The sequence below is a fragment of the Emiliania huxleyi genome (assembly GCF_000372725.1).
Source record: "Emiliania huxleyi CCMP1516 chromosome Unknown EMIHUscaffold_120, whole genome shotgun sequence".
Lineage (NCBI taxonomy): Eukaryota > Haptophyta > Isochrysidales > Noelaerhabdaceae > Emiliania > Emiliania huxleyi.
This window is the reverse complement of record NW_005201391.1, coordinates 361,561-380,297: the sequence shown is the minus strand read 5'-3', so window position 1 is coordinate 380,297 and position 18,737 is coordinate 361,561. Positions and strand designations below refer to the sequence as shown.

At 65.6% G+C, this 18,737-nt stretch overlaps 6 protein-coding genes across 6 annotated transcripts; 3 read left to right on the top strand and 3 right to left on the bottom strand.

The window, feature by feature from the left end:
• Nucleotides 1-1,733: 1,733 nt before the first annotated feature.
• Nucleotides 1,734-5,081, bottom strand: EMIHUDRAFT_440242 (putative 3-hydroxyacyl-CoA dehydrogenase). The gene is made up of 6 exons (XM_005790347.1): nt 4,050-5,081; nt 3,754-3,811; nt 3,599-3,681; nt 2,508-3,344; nt 2,158-2,253; nt 1,734-2,087 (listed from the first exon to the last, which is right to left on the bottom strand). Exons 1-6 carry the CDS (start codon nt 5,034-5,036, stop codon nt 2,013-2,015), a joined length of 2,136 nt encoding a protein of 711 aa, XP_005790404.1. The 5' UTR covers nt 5,037-5,081; the 3' UTR covers nt 1,734-2,012.
• Nucleotides 5,082-5,320: 239 nt separating this feature from the next.
• Nucleotides 5,321-7,767, top strand: EMIHUDRAFT_70317 (hypothetical protein; the record flags this gene model as incomplete). The annotated part of the gene is made up of 5 exons (XM_005790346.1): nt 5,321-5,953; nt 6,198-6,337; nt 6,412-6,768; nt 6,979-7,302; nt 7,536-7,767. The coding sequence occupies 5 exons, from the start codon at nt 5,321-5,323 to the stop codon at nt 7,765-7,767; spliced, it is 1,686 nt and encodes a 561-aa protein (XP_005790403.1).
• Nucleotides 7,768-8,926: 1,159 nt separating this feature from the next.
• Nucleotides 8,927-9,892, bottom strand: EMIHUDRAFT_224984 (hypothetical protein; the record flags this gene model as incomplete). The annotated part of the gene is made up of 3 exons (XM_005790345.1): nt 8,927-8,942; nt 9,026-9,132; nt 9,218-9,892. The coding sequence occupies 3 exons, from the start codon at nt 9,890-9,892 to the stop codon at nt 8,927-8,929; spliced, it is 798 nt and encodes a 265-aa protein (XP_005790402.1).
• A 782-nt stretch (nt 9,893-10,674) lies between these two features.
• EMIHUDRAFT_224983 (hypothetical protein) lies at nt 10,675-11,306 on the top strand (the record flags this gene model as incomplete). The annotated part of the gene is made up of 2 exons (XM_005790344.1): nt 10,675-10,802; nt 10,871-11,306. The coding sequence occupies 2 exons, from the start codon at nt 10,675-10,677 to the stop codon at nt 11,304-11,306; spliced, it is 564 nt and encodes a 187-aa protein (XP_005790401.1).
• Nucleotides 11,307-11,632: 326 nt separating this feature from the next.
• EMIHUDRAFT_440238 (putative metacaspase protein) lies at nt 11,633-13,862 on the bottom strand. Its single transcript, XM_005790343.1, has 8 exons — nt 13,835-13,862; nt 13,533-13,768; nt 13,208-13,387; nt 13,024-13,092; nt 12,690-12,789; nt 12,440-12,558; nt 12,157-12,274; nt 11,633-11,955 (listed from the first exon to the last, which is right to left on the bottom strand). Exons 2-8 carry the CDS (start codon nt 13,761-13,763, stop codon nt 11,756-11,758), a joined length of 1,017 nt encoding a protein of 338 aa, XP_005790400.1. The 5' UTR covers nt 13,764-13,768; nt 13,835-13,862; the 3' UTR covers nt 11,633-11,755.
• A 553-nt stretch (nt 13,863-14,415) lies between these two features.
• On the top strand, nt 14,416-16,674 carry EMIHUDRAFT_224981 (hypothetical protein; the record flags this gene model as incomplete). The annotated part of the gene is made up of 2 exons (XM_005790342.1): nt 14,416-15,438; nt 15,517-16,674. The coding sequence occupies 2 exons, from the start codon at nt 14,416-14,418 to the stop codon at nt 16,672-16,674; spliced, it is 2,181 nt and encodes a 726-aa protein (XP_005790399.1).
• Nucleotides 16,675-18,737: the final 2,063 nt, after the last annotated feature.

The window sequence follows — 18,737 nt, the reverse complement described above, 5'->3', positions numbered from 1 at the left end:
CCATCACAAGGATGCTCTCTGTGTCAACACAATGTGATCTGTGATCTGTGAGGGTCCCGCCCGCGGGGCGCATTTTGTATACCGAGGCGGTGCCCGGTGCCGAGCGCAGGCAGAGCCCACAGGTCGGACCTTAAGACAGCATTGTAGATCCCTGGGCGAGGGTGATGGCGTCCCCGTCGGGAAGGGCTGACACAATGTGATCAATGTGTAGTTCTTCGGGCTTCTTCCACGCGCGGCTGACCTCTCGTCCAATTAGGCTCAACAAAGAAAGCTCTTGACCTCAACAACAGTGGCAGTTGCGATGTTGCTTGTGTTGTTGTTCGGGCTCTCGCCAGCGTTGGTCGGTCGGTCGCTACCGCGGTGGCCGGTGGGCATGCAGCCGGGGTCTGGGCGAGGACTCGCTCCAGCGTGGGCGACCTGCGCAGCGCGTGCGGTGTGCTGCTGCCTCATCGGTCATCGCCCTCTCGTTGCTGCAGATCTCGTCACGCGCTGGAAGGCCGCTCGCGAATGCTAACGGTCGGAGGCAGGGAGGGAGGCGCTGCTGTGCGGCCGGCTCGAGCCGCGGCTCCTCGCAGCGCCTCTTATTCCTACACATTCGACTTCCTTTCTCGCCTTCCACCGCCTTGTGTCCCCAGCTCAGCCACCCATGGATCCCGCCCCACTTTCCAAACACCGCTCGGTCCGGACGCGATTCGTCCTTCACGCTGGTCGAATAGTCCGTAGCGCGTCAGAGATGGCGAAGCGGCGGCCCCTGCGGTACAGGCACCGGTGAAACACCGCGTGCTCACACGGCCACCCGTACACATTGTCGGTGACCGAGGCCGCGTCTGTCTTGGACAGCGTTAGGTCCGACCCATGCACGCGGTTGTACGAGCACTCTGCGGAGAGGAAGACGTCGCCGCGGTAGACGCCAAAGCCGCCAAAGGCGGACTGCACAGCCATCGGCGTCCGGAATTTGGCTTGGCGTATCCGGGCGAGGAAGGCGCCGTCGAAGTGCCCCGCCTCGTCTACGCTAGCAAAGGTATCATAGTAGACGCCGGACCCGCCTGGGACACGGCGGTGAAGCGACCATTTAGAGGGCGGTAGTTGCGTCGTGGTCATGAGGGGGGCGAGGGAGGCGATGCGGCGAGGGCCAGTCACGTGCGAGAGAGGCTGCAGGGAGTTGAGAGGTGGCCAGGAGGGGGAGCGGGAGCCCTCACCTTCGCGGCCGAGGGAAAAGACGGCGTGGTACCGCGGCAGCTCCAACCGCAGCGCGCGCCGGAACTGTACGGCGGTGGGGAGCTCGACGTCACCGTCGAACAGGACCACCACCTTCGCATCGGGTGCGCGCACGGCGATGTGCTGCTTGAACTGCTGGCGGATGGCGGCGAGGCGGCACGCGCGGTTCCCGCCAGGGCAGAGCTTCCCATCGCAACGCGGCCACGCCTGCGTCGAGTTGTCGGCGGGGAATGTCTGGTCAACAAGCTCGCTCCTCGCAAACGTACCGCGCAGCGACAGCGCGGCCGAGCGCCACGCGTCCCGTGTGCGGTCAGTCGAGCCCGACTCGTAGACGTAGAGGTGGTGGCGCGCGCCCGGGGTGGTGTTGGCGTAGCCGCGCAGCGCGGCGACGCACCTCGCCACGTGTTCCTCGGCGTTGCGGACCGTGGTGGCAAACACGATGGGCGACGGCATTGTGTCTTGTTGGACGGATCGCACGATACTCAACGATGATGTGATGGACGCACGAAAACTTCGCGTTCGAAATTATTTTTATGCACGTAATAAAATAATAGGAGAGCGGCGCAGCGCGCACACACATAGACAAACGCACGTCAAACACTCTCAAGCAAACCAGCACATAAAGCGCGATCGACGACAGCGCCGCCTCGGTCGTTGCTCAAAAGAGACAGGCTAGCTCGCCGCCTGTGGCCTCCCCGCCTCGGAGGGTCGAAACACCCGCCGCCCACTTCCGCACCCACATCCTCCCTAATCCGGGCCCCTTTCAACCCTACGCACGACTCAGCCGCCCCCTCCTACGCCGTCGCCGCCGCAGGCTCCGGCGCGGCCTCGGCCTCGGCCGCCACCGCGGCCTCCTCGAGCAGCAGCGCCTACATAGCAACCAAATCACACTCCTAGCAACCATGTCATCGCCATCGCGGCCTCCTAAAGCGGCGGCGCCGACGGCGTCCAGTACGTGCCGTTCGGGTGCTCGGCGCCGTACCTCTGCAGGTCGGCCGCAAGCTTGGGCAAGCCTCCCTCGCGGATGTGCCTCGCCTACGAGCGACCGTGCTGGCAGTCCACGCGGCGCCACGCCTTCAAGCCGCGGGCGGGGGGGGGGGAGAGGGCAGGAGAGGGCAGGAGAGGGCAGGAGAGGGCAGGAGAGGGCAGGAGAGGGCAGGAGAGGGCAGGAGAGGGCAGGAGAGGGGAGGGGAGGAGAGGGCAGGGCAGGAGAGGAGAGGGGAGGGGAGGGGAGGGGAGGGGAGGGGAGGGGAGGAGAGGGCTGGAGAGGAGAGGAGGAGGCCACGCGCCCAGTGCATCGGCCCGCCGAGGCGGCGCGGGAAGCCGTAGCCGTACAGGAAGACGATGTCGATGTCCGACTCGCGCTGCGCGATCCCCTCCTCGAGGCACTTGAAGCCTTCGTTCACCATCGGCAGCATGCAGCGGTCGAGCACCTCCTCGGCCGAGATGGCGCGCCGCGTCACGCCCTGCTCCGCCGAGAACTTCTCGATGAAGTCGGCCACCCACGGGTCGTCGACCGGGTTGCGGCCGGCCGCGTAGTCGTACCAGCCCGCCTTGGTCTTCTGGCCGAGCCGCCCCGCCTCTGCGATCCGGTCTGCGAGCAGCGGGTAGCGGTCCGCGGGCCCGTACAGGTCTGGCTGGTCCTTGCGTATGTTGTACCCGATGTCGATACCCGCGAGGTCCTGCATCTGCAACGGCCCCATGGCGAGGCCGAGCGCGCGCACGGGCGCGTCGACGTCGCGCGGCACGCAGCCCTCCTCGAGCAGGAAGTAGGACTCGCGGCAGTAGCCCTCGATCATGCGGTTGCCGATGAAGCCGAAGCAGTTGCCCGCAAGCACCGCCTTCTTGCCGAGCTTCTTGCCCATCGCCATCACCGTGGCGAGCGTCTCGCCCGAGGACGCAGACCCGCGCACGTTCTCGAGCAGCGGCATGATATTGGCGGGCGAGAAGAAGTGCGTGCCGCACACGTCCTGCGGCCGCGAGGTGGCCGAAGCGATCTTGTCGATGTCGAGCGTCGACGTGTTTGTGCAGAGCAGCGCGCCCGGCTTGGCGATCGCGTCCAGCTCCTTGAAGATGGCCTTCTTCAGCTCGAGCCGCTCAAAGACCGCCTCGACGTACAGGTCCGCCTAGGCTCGGGCCAAGCGAGGGTGGCCTCAGGGGGCCCCCCTCCCGCCTCGACGCGAACGGAACACTGTCCCGCCGTGGAGCAGGCGGGGTCTACTATTACTACCACTACTACTACTACTACTACTACCACTACTACCACTACCACTACTACTGCTACTACTACTACTACCCACTACTACCACTGCTACTACTACTACTACTACTGCTACTACTACTGCTACTACTACTGCTACTACTAGTACTACTGTCCCGCCGTGGAGCAGGCGGGGTCGTCGAGCGAGGTGGCCGTGGAGATGCACCGCATCCGCGCGCCAAGCTTGTCCTCGCTCAGCTTGCCTGCAGGGAGGCTCCAGGAGGTGTCATGGACGGGCCGTGGACAGGGCATGCAAGGCGCCTCGCTCAGCGTGCCCTTCGCGACGTTCGCCTCGTACGCCGCGCGGATCCCGCCGATGCGTGTCTCGAGCGCCTGTGGGAAGGCGCCGGGAAGTGTCACGGACAGGTCGTGGAAGTGTCACGGACAGGTCGTGGACGGACCCCGCCGATGCGCGTGCCTGAGTGACGTACGCTCAGGACGTGTGGCAGCCCAGCTGGCTGGGTGTCTTGTCTGCGTGTGTGTCGCTCCCGTGTGACCGTCTCCGCTTCCCGCTTGCGTCCACCATACCCCGCCGCGAGGCAGACTGTTCTTCGCCTCTCTATCTGAGCACCTCGGGCGACTTGTCGACTAGCGTGACGGGGATACCCTTGTTGGCGAAGCACATCGCGATCCCGCCGCCCATCGTGCCCGCGCCGATGACGGCCGCCGACTCGATTGGGCGCGGCGGCGCGTCCACACCAACCACCTTTGAGATTTGCCGCTCGGCGAAGAAGACGTGCTGCAGCGCGCGCGCCTCTGGACCGGCGGCGAGCTGTGCGAAGAGCTCGCTCTCACGCGAGAGGCCCGCCTCAAAGGAGGGCGCCTCGGCGGCCGCCCGCACCGCGTCGACGATGAGCAGCGGCGCGAGCTCCCCCTTGGCCGCCTTGCGCGCGCCTTCTCTCGCGGCGCCAAAGAAGGCTTCTACGCCGCCTTCGACCTCGAGGGGCCGCGCCGACACGACGCGGGAGGGGTCGACGCCGTCGGCCAGCGCCTCGGCGAACCCGACCGCGGCCTCGGCCACCCCTTCTCCGTCCACCGCCGCCACCACCTCGTCCGCGAGGCCGAGCTTGGCCGCCTCTGCGGCGCCGAGCGGAGCGCCGCTCGTCATGATCTTGATTGCGGGCGCGCAGCCGATGAGGCGCGGAAGCCGCTGCGTGCCGCCCGCCCCGGGGAGCAGCCCCAGGTGGACCTCGGGGAGCCCGCACTTTGCCGCCTTGGACATGACGCGCCAGTGGCAGGCGAGCGCGACCTCCAGCCCGCCGCCGAGCGCGGTGCCGTGCATCGCGGCGACGGTCGGCATCGAGGCCTTGTCGAGCCGCTCGATCACCTCGCCGAGCGTCGGCTGGGTCCGGTGGCCGCCGGTGGCGAACTCGGCGATGTCGGCGCCGGCAGGGAAGGTGACGCCGTCGCCCGCGAGGACGAGCGCCTTTGCGCCGGCCTTCTCCGCCTGTGCGATGCCGTCCACGATGCCCTTGCGCACCGCGAGGCCGAGCGCGTTGACGGGAGGGCTCGAGATCTTGAGGAGGCCGACCCTACCGATGAGCTTGAAGGTGGCCATTTGGGGCGGCCGGGACCACGTGCAGGTCCGACGAGCTGTGTTTCGTGATGGCGCGCCCAGATGTTTGACGTTTCTCAGGTTTTTGTTTTGTTTTGTCCCCAATTGGGAGGAGGACAGGGTCCCCACCTTCACGGCGGAGTTTGTAAGGCAACTGGTCTGTCGAGGTCTGGGGAAAAAAACAGCGTGCGCCGAAGTGGTCGGTGCTGTTGCAGCAACATGCACAGCTGCTATCGTCGCGAACGCCGCCAAGTGCTGCGCCACGGCACCTCCACGTTGAGCTGGCCATGCTGACCTTTGGCACTCTCGCCGCCGGGCGCACCTGCCCTGCTGCCGCGGAGGGGTCGCTCGACTGCCTCTCCGCCCGCGTCGACAACAGCTGGATCGACCAGCTCGAACCGGACCCGGAGGCACGGCCGCCAAACAAGCAGGCCCGGGAGGTGCACTCGGGCCACTACGTCATCGTCAAGCCCACTCCACTGCCGCGGCCGTACCTCATCGCATGCAGCCCGGCGGTCCTCGAGCTACTGGAGATCGCGGCCGGCGAGTGCACACCCGACACGCCGTTCGTGCGGCTATTTGCGGGCGATGTCGACGCGGTGGCCGGCTTTGAGCAGACCTGGGCGACGCCTTACGCGCTCTCCATCTACGGCTCGGAGGTTCAGCCCAACGGGGCCGGCCCAACGGGCAACGGGTATGGCGACGGCCGCGCTGTCTCGATCGCCGAGGTCCTCACCTCTGCGGGCGCGCGGTGGGAGCTGCAGCTCAAGGGCGCCGGCAAGACGCCCTTCTGCCGCAACGCGGACGGGCGCGCGGTGCTTCGCTCCTCGGTTCGCGAGTACCTGGCGTCGGAGGCGATGCACCACATGGGCGTTGCGACGACGCGCGCTCTCTCGCTCGTCGGGTCGGCCGACGAGACGGTGCGGGCGGCCGGGACCGCGGAATGCCATCAGTATCAGTGTTGTCCTCGGCGGCGTGAGATTCGTTCTTGCTGTTGACCAGGTGCTGCGGCCGTGGTACTCGACCACCACCTACGGCGGAGACGCGAACGCGTCCACGGCGTGCGACGACACCGACTCCCGCTGCGCGCTGTGGGCGGGCGCGGGCGAGTGCGATCGCAACGCGGCCTTCATGGAGGATCGCTGCGCCAAGAGCTGCGCCAAGTGCAGCGCGACGTGGAGTGGGCGCGGCAGAGGCATGCACGGCGGCGACCTGCACCAGCGCGAGCGGTGCGCGATCACGACGCGCGTGGCGCGCTCGTACCTTCGCGTCGGCCACTTTGAGCTCTTCGGTCGGCGGGCGCGGTCGGGCCGGGGCGAGGCGGCCTCGACGGGGCATCGCGGCCGCCTCGAGCGGCCGGCGCGAGACTGGCCGAGAGCAGCACAGGTTGCCCCGAGAGTAGGACTCGCAACCTCGAGCAGCTGGCGAGGCACGCGCTGTGGCGCGAGTACCCGCCGTACGAGCCGGACGCGCCGCTGCAGCCGCAGCTGCTGCGGATGGCGAGGGAGGCGGCGGCGCGCTTCGCCGACTTGGCCGCGGCGTGGGTGCGGGTGGGCTACGCGCAGTCAAACTTCAACTCGGACAACTGCCTCGTCGGTGGCGTGACCGTAGACTATGGCCCGTTTGGCTTCATCGAGCCCTTCTCTCCGCGCTGGTCCATGTGGGTTGGCTCGGCCGAGGGAGGCCACTTTGGCTTCCTCAACCAGCCGGCCGCGGCGGGACGAAACTACCGCATGTTTGCGGAGGCGCGCCGCTGCCAAGATCTCGGCTCATTTCGCCCATCTCGCCCCATCTCTCCCCATCTCGCCCCATCACGCCCCATCTCGGCGCATCTCGGCGCATCTCGGCGCATCTCGGCTCATCTCGGCGCATCTCGGCGCATCTCGGCGCATCTCGGCGCATCTCGGCGCATCTCGCAGGCGCTGCTGCCGCTGCTCGACCGCAGCGGCGCGCGCGAGCTGCGCGCCACCATCGACGGGTATAGCGGCGTGGCGGACGCGGCGATGGGGCGCATGTGGGCGGCTAAGCTCGGGCTCGCGGCGGGCGCAGTCGCGTCGGGCCTGGCTGCAGAGCTGCTGGCGCTGATGGAGCGGCACGGCGGCGTCGACTACACGCTGCTATGGCGGCAGCTCGCCACGGCGCTCGAGCGCGGGAACGGCGCGGCGGGCGCGGGCGAGGTGGCGCTCCTTGGCGACGTCCTGGCGGTGGCGCTCTACGAGCCGCTGAGCGACGCGCAGGCGGACGCGTGGCAGGCTTGGCTGCGTCCATGGTAGGTCCATGACATGTCCGAGACATGTCCCATAGGCGGACGCGTGGCGGGCTTGGCTGCGGCGCTGGCTCACGGCGCACAGGGAGGAGGCGCTCGGCGGCGGCGGCGGCGGCGGCAGCGGCGGCGGTGGCGGCGATGGCGAGGCGGCCGTCGTCGCGGCCGCCGCCGACCAGCGCGCGCGTGCGATGCGGCTCGTGTCGCCAAAGTCCCTCCGACGCGTGTGGATGCTGCAGGCGTGGTAGCAGCGCTATTTCACGGTCCAGAGCCGTGAACAGGTACATCCCGCGCGAGTGGATGCTCGCCGAGGCGTACAAGGGGGCCGAGCAGGGCAACCACACGGCGGTGCAGGCGCTGCAGGCGCTCTTCGCGCGGCCGTTCGATGAGCAGCCAGAGTTCGAGGAGATGTACTACCGCAGGCAGCCGGCCGGCGCGGCGCAACAGGGCGGCATAGGCTTCATGAGCTGATCCTCGTAGTGGGCGCCGCAGACGTGTGCGGCGTCGGCTCGACTTGGAGCGGCAGCGGGAGGGATGAGAGTCTCGCGATGACGGCGCGCGCCGCAACCCCCGTCGTGCTACGCACGGGACGGCGCGCGCTCGAGCTCCTCTCCGAAGGGAGGCTCTCTTTTAGATAGGTTGTGTGGTGCTTGTATTCGCGATTCGATGTGTAGCTCTTGTGGCGCGACTCCAGAGAACGTGCGCGCTGAGCGCTGTCTAAAAAGAAAGAAAAGAGAGAATCCACCTTGTCGTTGTCCTTGACCTGCCTGTGCAACGAGCAGGATTTTGAACGAAATTGTATCGGGGGGTAGAGGAACTTTGAGTGCAAAGTCGGAGCGGGAGGGGGGGGGGGGGGTAGCGGGGTACGCGCGACAAAACGAGTTACGAGTTGGAGGGCGAGGGCGGCGAATTACTTTAGCCCAGAGCCGACCAGTGCTGTGGCACTACTGCGTTCGCTGCCGCTGGCTGCCGCTGGAGCTGCGGGGCGCCCGCCGCAGGGAAGACGAGGAAACGGTAAATTCCAAAATCCAAGTTCCAACGCGGCCACACCCAGACCAGACCCACAGACCTGCCGCGCTCCGCTTTTAAGCTGATTGGCTAGGCGAGGGGCTGTAGGCGGTCAAACCTCCGCCAGGGGGGGGGGGGGGGGCAGCCTCTGCTCGCGCCGCAGGTGTCAAGCACAGCCCGTGATCGAGTCGCTCTGCCCGTGTGTGTGGTAGTCGGTTGGTCGGTGCAAGTCCGTGAGAGTGGGGTTGCATACACGATCGCAAGATTTCGTGTGACTGGGAATATGCAACACAACAACCAGAAAAGAGGCGGCTGTAGGTGTGCCCGCATTTTTTCCGTTTCATAGCAAAAGAGATAGCAAGCCGGTCGAAAGCTCATTTCAAAAAGTGAAAATTCAACCAAAACTCTCGCCTTCAGCTGACCTTTTGGCCGGGACAGGACTGCGCCCTGCGAACTACTGAGGAGCCGTTAGTAAACAAGGGGTGTGGATGCATACGACAAAGAGACGACAAGAGATTCCTTTGGTTTTCCTCCCTCCCCGGGGTGTACAGGATGTAGTGAACAAAGAGAGATAGTGCACAAAGAGAAGACCATGCAAAGGATTGAGTAGGCATCTATGCCTTCAACTCAGGCTGTTCCTGATGTGCACGTGTCCACGTCGCACGTGCAGAGTTCCACCTGCGTGCAAGGGCCATGTTGCTCCGACGGGTTGAGTGCGAACCCTGGAGGGCAGCACGGCTCGTGATCGACGTCGTTCGTGGTGACGTAGTCTTTGAACGTCTGCGCGTCGCCGCATGAGTCTGCCGTATCAAACTCCCACCGCCAGACCTGGCCCGGCTCTGACCACGAGACTGTCTGCGAAGTTGTGTACGTCTGTTCGAACGCGTTCGCCGGAAGCCACAGTCGAGCTCACTTGGACGCTAGACGATGACCCTTCAAATTCGAAGCCCCCGCTTAGCGTGTTCGTGACGCTATCGGACCAAGACTCGTCCCGCGTGTACGTGGTAGACGACGCGGTGCCGAACATTTGCTCAATGGTTGCATCACCGTCCGTGTAGACGTCTGCAACCCATTTTCCGGTGACCGAACCAATGTCGCTGCACGTCGGAATCGTATAGCACCCAATTTGATCGAGAGAGTTCCCGGCACCTCCGAAGAAAGAAACGATTGCGGTACCCTCGGGAGCCTGGCAAGAGTGCGCATCGCCTCCATTGCCTCCGTAGACTGCCGACTTTTTTCCATCAGCGAGCTCGAACTGGAGCTGATCAACCACGTTCCCCGATCGAATCGACACCTTGGTAATGTAGCTTGAACCAACGTTGAAGGTCTCACTGGCGCTCCCGCCGCTGTTATCGCCGTGCGTGACTTCGTGGCCGTCCTTGTAGGTGATCACGAGCCGGTCAATCGCGTTCCCGCTCCACAATTGAATCGAGGACACACCCAAGGATGAAGGCCCGAGCGTATTGTAGTCGTCAAACGCGTCGCCGCCGTCGCCGCCGTAGGCGCCGCTCTTCACCGGGTCGTTTGTAGAGAGGGCCCTGCCGTTTGTGGCAACTGGCGCGCTGTGCGTTGTCGCTGCCTGGAACATGCAAGTGGCAGCGCCGGGGTGAGAGTGCTGGCATCGGCGGCGCGCATGTGTGCGGCGGATATCGTGTGTGTCAGTGCCAGTGCACGCACCAGGGCGAAGAACACTGCGGTCGACCAGGCTCGCATGGGACCGGAACTGGAGAGACACTCGGAATCGCCGGCTCGGGCGCTTCCGTATGACAACTAAGGCCATACGCGCGAATTGAAACAGGAATTAGGAACTCTCTGTACTCCTTTCGACCACAAGGTGCACCCGACGCAACATCCTTTCGACGACGATTATTTCGCACTTTGCGAGCCCAAATCACTCTGACTCTCTGACTGAAAGAGAGTCGTGATTGATTGATTTCTTGTTGGTTGGTTTTCAGTGTGTGTATGTAGCCCTTACTTTCGTACTCTCTCTCCTCTCTTACGTGTTACGAACATTCCCGAAGAGGAGGACCACTGCTGACGCGTTTTAACGCTTTACCACTGTCAATGAACGTAGCGCCTGCAGCGCTGGCAGCCGCTGGCTGGCCGCTGGCATTTGTAGATTAAAATTTCTTACTTAACTTCAAGCCCCCCCTCGGTCCGAGACTAGAGACACAGAACCCGGAGATACATACGTCAAAGGGACTGTGCCCCCGCCCCCACTTGCCCTGACTGCACAGGATAGCGTGCCCCGGAGACGGCGAGACATACTGGAGGATTTCTTTTCAGCCGTGGTGTGTTACTGCCAGTGCGCGCCAGTCCGTGGGAGGGATTTAGGTTTTCTTTTGATCTTACCGCGAAACGCTGACACACATGTCGCGTTTGTGCTCGTTCTGCCTACTTGTCGCCTGGCTGGCTGCTTGCCTGGCGGATGAAGGTGCCGAGGCTGCAGCGGAGGGCGAGCTGTGGACCGAGCACTACGACAAGGAGTCGGGGAAAATGTGCGCTTCAGCGCCCGGAGGTGCTGCCGCCTGCCACGCCTCTCCCGACACGGACCCTCGCCGCGCAGGTTCTATTATCACGCCGAGTCGCAAAAGACCGCGTGGGAGGCGCCGGCCGGCGCTAGGGTCCAGCGCGCCGCGAGTGCGTCCGCTGGGTCGGCGGCCGGCGGCTTGAGGGCAACTGACGGGTCGACGATGATGCTGACTGTCCTCGCTCTGGGAGTGCCGGTGCTGATCTTATTTGGGGGTCTTCTCGTCATCTACTACCAGGCGAGCCGGGAGGGGCTGCACGAGATGCTCAAGAACCTCAAGCAGAAGCGAGATCGATCGACGAAGCGCAAGGGCGAGCGCCCTCTGCCTGCCGTGCCCCGCAGGACGCATACGTATCGGCGCTCACCCCGCGCCGGCTCGCATTGCGTGGCAGGCTCGAAGGCGGGGTCAAAGTACAAGACCAAGTTCAAGCTCTCGCAGGACGGCAAGGGCGGCCGCTCGGCCAACTCATAAGGGCGGGGGGCGGGACGAGTCTCAGAGTTTTCACTGGAACACACCCTGCGCTGCGCTCTTGTGCAGAGGCCTCCGAGAGATCGGCGAGAGTCGCCTGCTCGCTGCAGCTGCTGCTCCCTGGTCCACGTGCGATCGCGCGGAACGATTTAGAGAGACTACTTTAAGCATATCCCAGACTGTGAGGTTGTGGCGGAGCTGCACGTGTTTAAATAATCCTATTGTTCGTACGCACACAAAAGAATCAAGAACAAGATACGGCGTCTACCGTCTACGATACAGACGTGGGCATCGTCTGAGACTGAGCACATCTCACAGCTATGTGTCGTCATCGATCCCCTCGCCGGTCACCCGTAGCAACACCCGCTCCGCCGCGTCGGGGGCGACGCCGCTGTGGCATTGCCGCCCGCTGCGCCGCTGCCGCCGCTGCGCCGCCCGGGCGCGCAGTTCTCTCAGAGCTGCGCAACGTAGCCGTTCTTCTCGCGGATCGACTTAACGTAGTCCTTTGTGGGCTGCGGCAAGATCTTGCCGGCCGCGGTGCAGGGCTTGGACGGCGGGATCTGGCCCTTGTCCTGCTTGTTTCCGATCTCGATGCTGCGCGTCGCCGACGTCTCACCCGTCAGGCAGTTGAGGAGCGACTCGCAGATGCCGCCCGCCTGCAGGACGGGTGCAGGAAGGGGTCGCCGGAGGCTCGGGAGGAGTCCGGGGGGGCAAAGACGCCAGCCCCATCTCGACAGTGTCTCGGCTATCTCTCGGCTATGTCTCGGCTATGTCTCGGCTATGTCTCGGCTGTGTCTCGGCTATGTCTCGGCTGTGTCTCGACTGTACCCCGCGGCTGCATCTCGGCTATGTCTCGCCGGGTCGGCGTCGATGAAGGAGCCGTCCGCGTCGGTGAAGGGACGGTTCGAGTTCATGGTGATCTGCTGCGGCATCTTCTTCGCTTGCGCGTACGCGCGCATCTTTTGGAGCATCTGCGCCGAGGGCAGAGGGAGGGCGCGGTGAGGGCGGCGGCGAGTGGAGGAGCGACAAGGCGTCGGCGCGGGCTGCGGCTGCGGCGAGGCTGGAGTTGCGGCGGCAGCTGGGAAGGGCGGGGCTGGAGTTGCGGCGGCAGCTGCGGGGGAGGGGAGGGTCGTCACCTGTCCGGGCGGCTGGCCCTTCCTGTACGCACCGAGGAAGGCGCGGGTGCAGACGCCTCCCTCGGAGGTCTCGTAGGCGCACTGCTCGTCGAGGGCGGCCGAGACGCAGAAGATGGTGCCTGGCGAGGTGAGGGTCGAGGTGAGGGTCGGGGTGAGGGCCGAGGTGAGGGTCGAGGTGAGGGTCGAGGTGAGGGTCGAGGTGAGGGTCGAGGTGAGGGTCGAGGTGAGGGTCGAGGTGAGGGTCGCGTGCCGCAGTCGGGGATGACGTCGTACGCCGGGCCGGTGGCCTCGTGCGTGAGGCGGTAGGGGAGGTCGAGGATGGTGCCCGAGTGGCAGCAGTCCATAAAGACCTGTGCGGCGGAGAAGGGGTGCGGGTCTGGGGAGAAGGGGTGCGGGTCTGGGGGGAAGGGGATGCGGGAGGCTGGCCAGGGAGGGAGGCCCCCGACCAGGCGGCAGTCCATGGAGAGGGCGTGGGCCGCGGGGAGGGCGGCGGCGAGGGTGGCGGGTGGCGGCGAGGGCGAGGGTGGGGGTGAGGGTGGGGGTGAGGGTGGGGTGGAGGCGAGGGCGGGGGGCGAGGGGCGGACCATCAGCGAGGAGCCCTTGCTGAAGACGAGGACCTCCTTGAGCTCGTCGTCGGTGAGAAGGCCGACGGACTGCCGACCGGGGGGGGGGCAGGGGTGAGCGGCGGAGGGGGAGACGTGGGGAGGGCAGAGGTGCGGGAAGGGGAGGGTGCAGGGTGGGTGTGGCGAGACAAGGAGAGCTGGCTGCCTGGTAGTCGATGTTGACCATGGCCTCGTCCATGCCGTCCTTCTCCTCGCTGTAGCCAACCTTCTGGATCTCGTCGTCCGGCACTTGCGCCCCGTGCCCCGAGTACGAGATCCACCCCTGCCGCCCCTCCTTCTCGCTCAGCCACGCGCACAGCTTCTTCATCTCGCGGACGATGTTGGCCTGCGGGCCCGGCGGCGGCGGTGAGGAGGGGGGGGGCGAAAAGGCGGTCGAGGCGAAGGCCTCGCGCGACGATTCAAAGCGGGTGGCAACGGGCCGCCTAAGGAGCACGGTGCGGGCGGAGGGCGGGGCGAGGGCGCGGCGCCACCTTGGTCGGCTTTTCGTGGTAGTTGTCGCCGTCGGTGAGGAAGGTGACGTCGTAGCCTTGCTTGGGCAGCATGTCCACCATCGCAGCTTGGTCTCTCACACAGCCCGGCAGCGCCAGTTGGGTGCCGGGGTACGAGCAGCAGATGCACAGCGCCTTGCGCTCGGTCTTGCCGGCGCCCGTCTTGAGGTAGTTGAAGTTGGTGGTCGGGCCGGCGGCGCTCTGGTCGGTCATGGCTGCTGCGGCGTGGGCGGGCGAGGGTGAGGGAGGGCAGGGCAGGGTGGAGGGTGCGCGGCGGCGAGCGCCTAGTCTACGCTCGAAATGTGGCGCTGACTCCTTACTTGCGCAAAAGAATTCTCGCAACGCCCCTCTCACAGCAGACTGGCACGAACTAGCACCACAAAAGGCACAGCATAAAGAATTATTTCCAGCGGCAAACTGCGAACAGAGATAGGAAGAGGCAGACGACCAAGGGTGGGCGACGGCTAGCTCCTCTCCTTAAAATCCCTGGTGTGGTGGCGGTCCTAAAAAGAAAGAAGACAAACCCGCGGGAGGGATGGCGTTCCGTCCTCCCATTTCTTTTTTCTCTTTTCTATCTTGTTACCCCCCAGCGCCCAGCCCGCGTAGCCGCGTAGTTAGTCGAGCGTAGGGCATCCCAAGCAACAAAGACCTCTACTCCACTACTGCTACTACTACTGCTGCTGCCTCTCGGCTATTGGGGACCCGGGAATAGCGACACCTCGTCAAAGGCGAAAGCCACGTCACTCTGACGATGAAACCGCGCGCGGGGCCCGCCGAGCGACCGGATTTGGCACGAGTTGCAACTTTGGCCCGAGCGTGCGCGGCCCCGGCGGTATCCACGGCGGATCCCACGGTTCCCACGGCCATGCTCGCCTCGTTGGGCCTGCCCCTCGCGCTACCGACGCCGGGCAGGTCGCCGGAATTCGCCTCGCTGCCCAGCACCGCCCGGCTGCCCGAGAATTGCATCGGCGACATCGACAGCGACGGCTCAGGGTCCTTCAGCGTGGACGAGCTGTTGGCGGTGGCGCGGTCAATGCGCTGCCCGGGCCTGCACACCTACCCGACGTACGAGGCGGACCTGCGCTTCTCGTTCCAGCTTTTTGACCGAGACGGCGACGGCGAGCACAACGAGACCGAGGCGGTCGCGTACAACTACGCGGTAACGCACCACCGCGCGCCCTTCATCACCGAGGCCCTAGGGGCTTGCGAGCGGCGGTACCGCGCGCGCTGCGGCCGCGGCTCATCCGTTCGCTCCGCATCCTCTCGCCAGCGCCGCATGAGCGAGGATGCGGCATACGGCGGGACGATGGAGAGGACGTTTGAAGACGGCGCAAAAGTCACGATTGTCTACAGCACGGCCGGCACCATCCCAATCACGTCCATCGTGAACGTGCCGATTCCGTGGCAGCCGGGCAAGGGCGTCAACTACAGCACCGCCTCGCAGCTGCTGCCGTGCGCCGCCGACGAGGAGTTCTACGGCCGCGGCACGATTGTCAACGGCTCCATGGCGACCGGGCCCGGCGCCGCCGAGTCGGCGACCTATCAGGCGCAGCTCAGCTGCCTCAAGGCCTGCCTCGAGGCGGGCGCCAAGGTGTGCGCCAACACGTGCGCAGGCTGCTGGGCGGGCGACCGGCTGCTCCTCTCCTACGACGTGCCCGCGCCGACCTACGTGCAGCTCGGCGGCGACTGCCCGGGCTACAGCCTCCGGGTGGTCGGCTCCAGCCTCACGGTGCCGCAGTGCGAGGCGGCCTGCGACCAGCTCGACACGTGCGCGGGCTTCTCCTTTGCCGAGGAGCCGGGCGAGTGCCAGCTCGCGTACGCCGCGTGCTCGAACGACGAGGCCGTCGCAAACGGCGCGCGGCTCAACAACGAGACGGCCTTCTTCTACGTCAAGCAGGCGTGTTCCACGTGCCCCGTCGTCCGAGCGAGGACACATACACGCGTGAGACTGACGGACTGACTGCAGGCCTACGTGTCCCTCGAGTCCAACTGCGGCACGGCGCGCGTGGACATGTCCGACCCGGAGCCGGATAACTTTGAGGGTTGCGAGGAAGAGTGCACCAAGAGCCCGGGGGAGTGCGGCGGCTTCTCCTTCAAGGGCCCGCAGCCGACCTTCTCTGACGGCGCGTGGAGTGCGGTGACGGCGCCGAGCCAGTGCGTCCCGTCCAAGCCGCTGGTGACGGCACCCCAGTGCGGCACTTCGGGCGCCGACTGCGAGTCGGGATGCAGGTGCCGCTACTCGGCGAGCGGCTGCGATCCGTATACGTGCGACAGCTATGGCAGCCAGAAGGACTGTGACGAGAGCGCGGAGTGCGAGTGGTACAGCGGCTCGGGCTCGTGCTGCGATGGGCTGGTGTGCAACACGGAGGGAGTCGGGGTGGGCAAGTGCCAGTACCCCGGCGCGGTCGGCTCCTCCTGCAACTCTGGCGCCGATTGCGCGTCTGGGATCTGCGACACGGACATCAACGCAAACGGCCGCAAGACCTGCTCCGACTGCCTGACTCAAAACACGCGATGCTCGACGACGGACCAGTGCTGCGGCGGCGGCGAACCCGGCGGCTTGATTTGTGACACGCGGGGGGTTAACGCTTGCGTGCCCCCGCTCGCCAACGGCCAGCCGTGCTGGACAGACGGCGAGTGCCAGAGCAACATTTGCGACACCTCAGGAATAAATGAGTGCGTCTCGTGCCAGGGCGAGGGCGGCCACTGCGAGGGAGACAACTATTGCTGCTCGGGCATGGTCTGCCAAAAGTCGGGCATTAACCAGTGCATCAGCCCGCAGCCGGACGGGAGCCACTGCTACAATGGCGATGAGTGCTCGAGCGGGTACTGCGACACCCGGGGGATCAACGAGTGCTCGGGCTGCCTGCCTCAGGGCGCCGGCTGCTCCACTGGTGGGAACGACAACTGCTGTTCCGGTTTGGTTTGCAACACAGACGGTTTGAACTCTTGCCAGCCTCCCGCGGGGAACGGCGCGCACTGCTACCACGACTATGAGTGCGCGAGCGGTTACTGCGATACGGCCGGCGTCAATGCCTGCTCCAGCTGCCTGACGGACGGGGAGCGGTGTCAGACCAGCAGCAACTGCTGCGGTAACAACGACCCAAATAGCGGCTCTTACTAAATTTGCTACACGGGAGGAATTAATCAGTGTCAGGCCCCCAATCCTGACGGCGGGTCTTGCCGAGATGACTATCAGTGCACCTCGGGATACTGTGACACCCGGGGGATCAATTCCTGCTCGGGATGCATCCAGCAGGGCGGCGGGTGCGACAGCAGCAGCGACTGCTGCGGCAATTCGGATGACCCACCTCAGCTCGTGTGCAATACTGTCGGGATAAACTCGTGCCAGCCGCCGGGCGGGTACGGGGCTAGGTGTGAGGCGACGGACCAGTGCCAGGCTGGCCTTACGTGCGACACCTCTGGCCTCAACACCTGTCAGGGCTGCCTGAGCCAGGGGTCCGGCTGCGGCCACAACAACGGCGAGGTGTGCTGCGACGGGCTGCAGTGCAACCCTGATAACACGTGCCAGCCGAAAGTGGAGTATGGCGAGCCGTGTACGGTGTGGTGGATGTGCGACTCGGAGGTGTGCGTGGGCCAGGTGGAATACCCCGAGTACGGCATAACCGAGGACGTCACCTCGACGGCCGAGAATGGCTACACGCTCACCACCGGAACCTGCTACGGATCGGCGTCGCCTAGCCCGCCCCCCGGGGACGTCTACGCGGACTTGTGCCAGCCAAACGCTTCGTATGCAGACTACATCTTCTACAAGCGGCTGCGTGCCGGCGGGGCTGTCGCGTGCGGCAGCACAGGCAGCAACAACGGCGCGCCGCTGGTGCCGTCATGGCAGAGCTGCTACTCGATCGACACCTCACTGCCCTACACTCTGCTCAGCTATATGCCCTGCACCTCGGACGACTGCTGCAGCTGCACGGGCACTGGCAACGAGATCAGCTGCAGCACTACGGGCGTTCGATACTGCGCGTCGGGGCAGGATTGCTACGCTCCCACCGGCAACTCCTACGCTTACGGAGAGTGGTCGTCTCTGTGCGCTGCGCCGCAGGCAGCACCGCCAGCGCCGAGCCCCCTCACGCAGCAGGAGTGCTACAGCGCGTGCGTCGCAGGCGGATACGCGACTTGCGCTTGGCAGTTCAACGGATGCTACGGCGGAGAAGGGACACCCTCGGCCCGATCCGGTTGCACGTCCTCGACTTACCAGTTCGCAACCGTGGTTGGTCCCTCGTGGAAGAGCTGCTACTCGGTCTCCGAGCCCTTCACGCCGCTCGGCAGCGGCCTCACGCAGCAGGCGTGCTTCAGCGCTTGCGTCGCGGGCGGGTTTGCGACTTGCGCTTGGCAATACAATGGCTGCTATGGAAGTGCGGGGCCTCCCTCGCCGCGTTCTGGCTGCACGACCTCCTCATTTCAGTACGCCACGCCCGTCACCAGCGGCCCCGACCCACCCGGGCCGCATTGCGAGACGGAGGCCTTCTCACTCGAGGGGCTGGCGGCGCGCGACCTACTCAAAGGGTGCACGTGCCACGCTTGCGGCGAGAAGACGGTGCCGTGGACCCTCGAGGTGGACGCTGGCATGGCCACGAGCGAGGACAGCAGCGTGACGCTCATCGTCTCCGATTCGTCGCTGTCCGCGCCACAGAGCCCCGCGGCGTGCTACGACCAGTGCAGCGCTTGGATGCCAACCTACTGGCAGGGCAACTCGGCGTACGACTCCACCCCGCCGGCCTGCGTCTTCAGCCCCGCCTGCTCGGGCAGCCCCGCCTCGTGCTCGCTGCTGAGCTCGGGGTCGCAGGTGCTCACGTACACTTCGGCACCCTCGTCGGCCTCCTGTGTCTCGCGCGGCGTCGAGATGAACCAGCCCTTAGCGCCGACCTCGGGGTCCTGCGCCGCACCGAGCAGCACTTGTGACCAGTCGACGCCGACGTGGAGCGACTACTCCTCCGGCTGCTACTTCTCAGGCCTCCCCAACATGCCCGAGCAGGACATGTGCGACTGCTCGCGGCAGCAGTTGACCTGGCAGTCGGTCAAGCACGGGCTAGTGCGCTACGAGGAGGGCGCGGCCTACCAAAAGGTGGAGTCGTCGCTCGAGGGCAACTGGACGCTAGTCGAGTACCAAACATCCACTGGCCAAACCAAGTTCGCGGCGGCGCCCTCCTCGAGTGTCTCCGA

Bases quoted from the DNA above. Each gene is read 5' to 3' on its own strand.
- EMIHUDRAFT_440242 (XM_005790347.1), bottom strand. From the start codon at position 5,036: ATGGCCACCTTCAAGCTCATCGGTAGGGTCGGCCTCCTCAAGATCTCG. The intron at 3,345-3,598 runs GCGGGACAGTAG...GCCCGAGCCTAG, and splicing joins ACGACCCCGCCTGCTCCACG to GCGGACCTGTACGTCGAGGC. The intron at 2,254-2,507 runs GCGCGTGGCCTC...GGTCGCTCGTAG, and splicing joins TCGGCGGGCCGATGCACTGG to GCGAGGCACATCCGCGAGGG.
- EMIHUDRAFT_440238 (XM_005790343.1), bottom strand. From the start codon at position 13,763: ATGACCGACCAGAGCGCCGCCGGCCCGACCACCAACTTCAACTACCTC. The intron at 12,559-12,689 runs GCACGCGACCCT...TCACCTCGCCAG, and splicing joins CGACGTCATCCCCGACTGCG to GCACCATCTTCTGCGTCTCG. The intron at 12,275-12,439 runs GTGACGACCCTC...CCCTCGGCGCAG, and splicing joins AGGGCCAGCCGCCCGGACAG to ATGCTCCAAAAGATGCGCGC.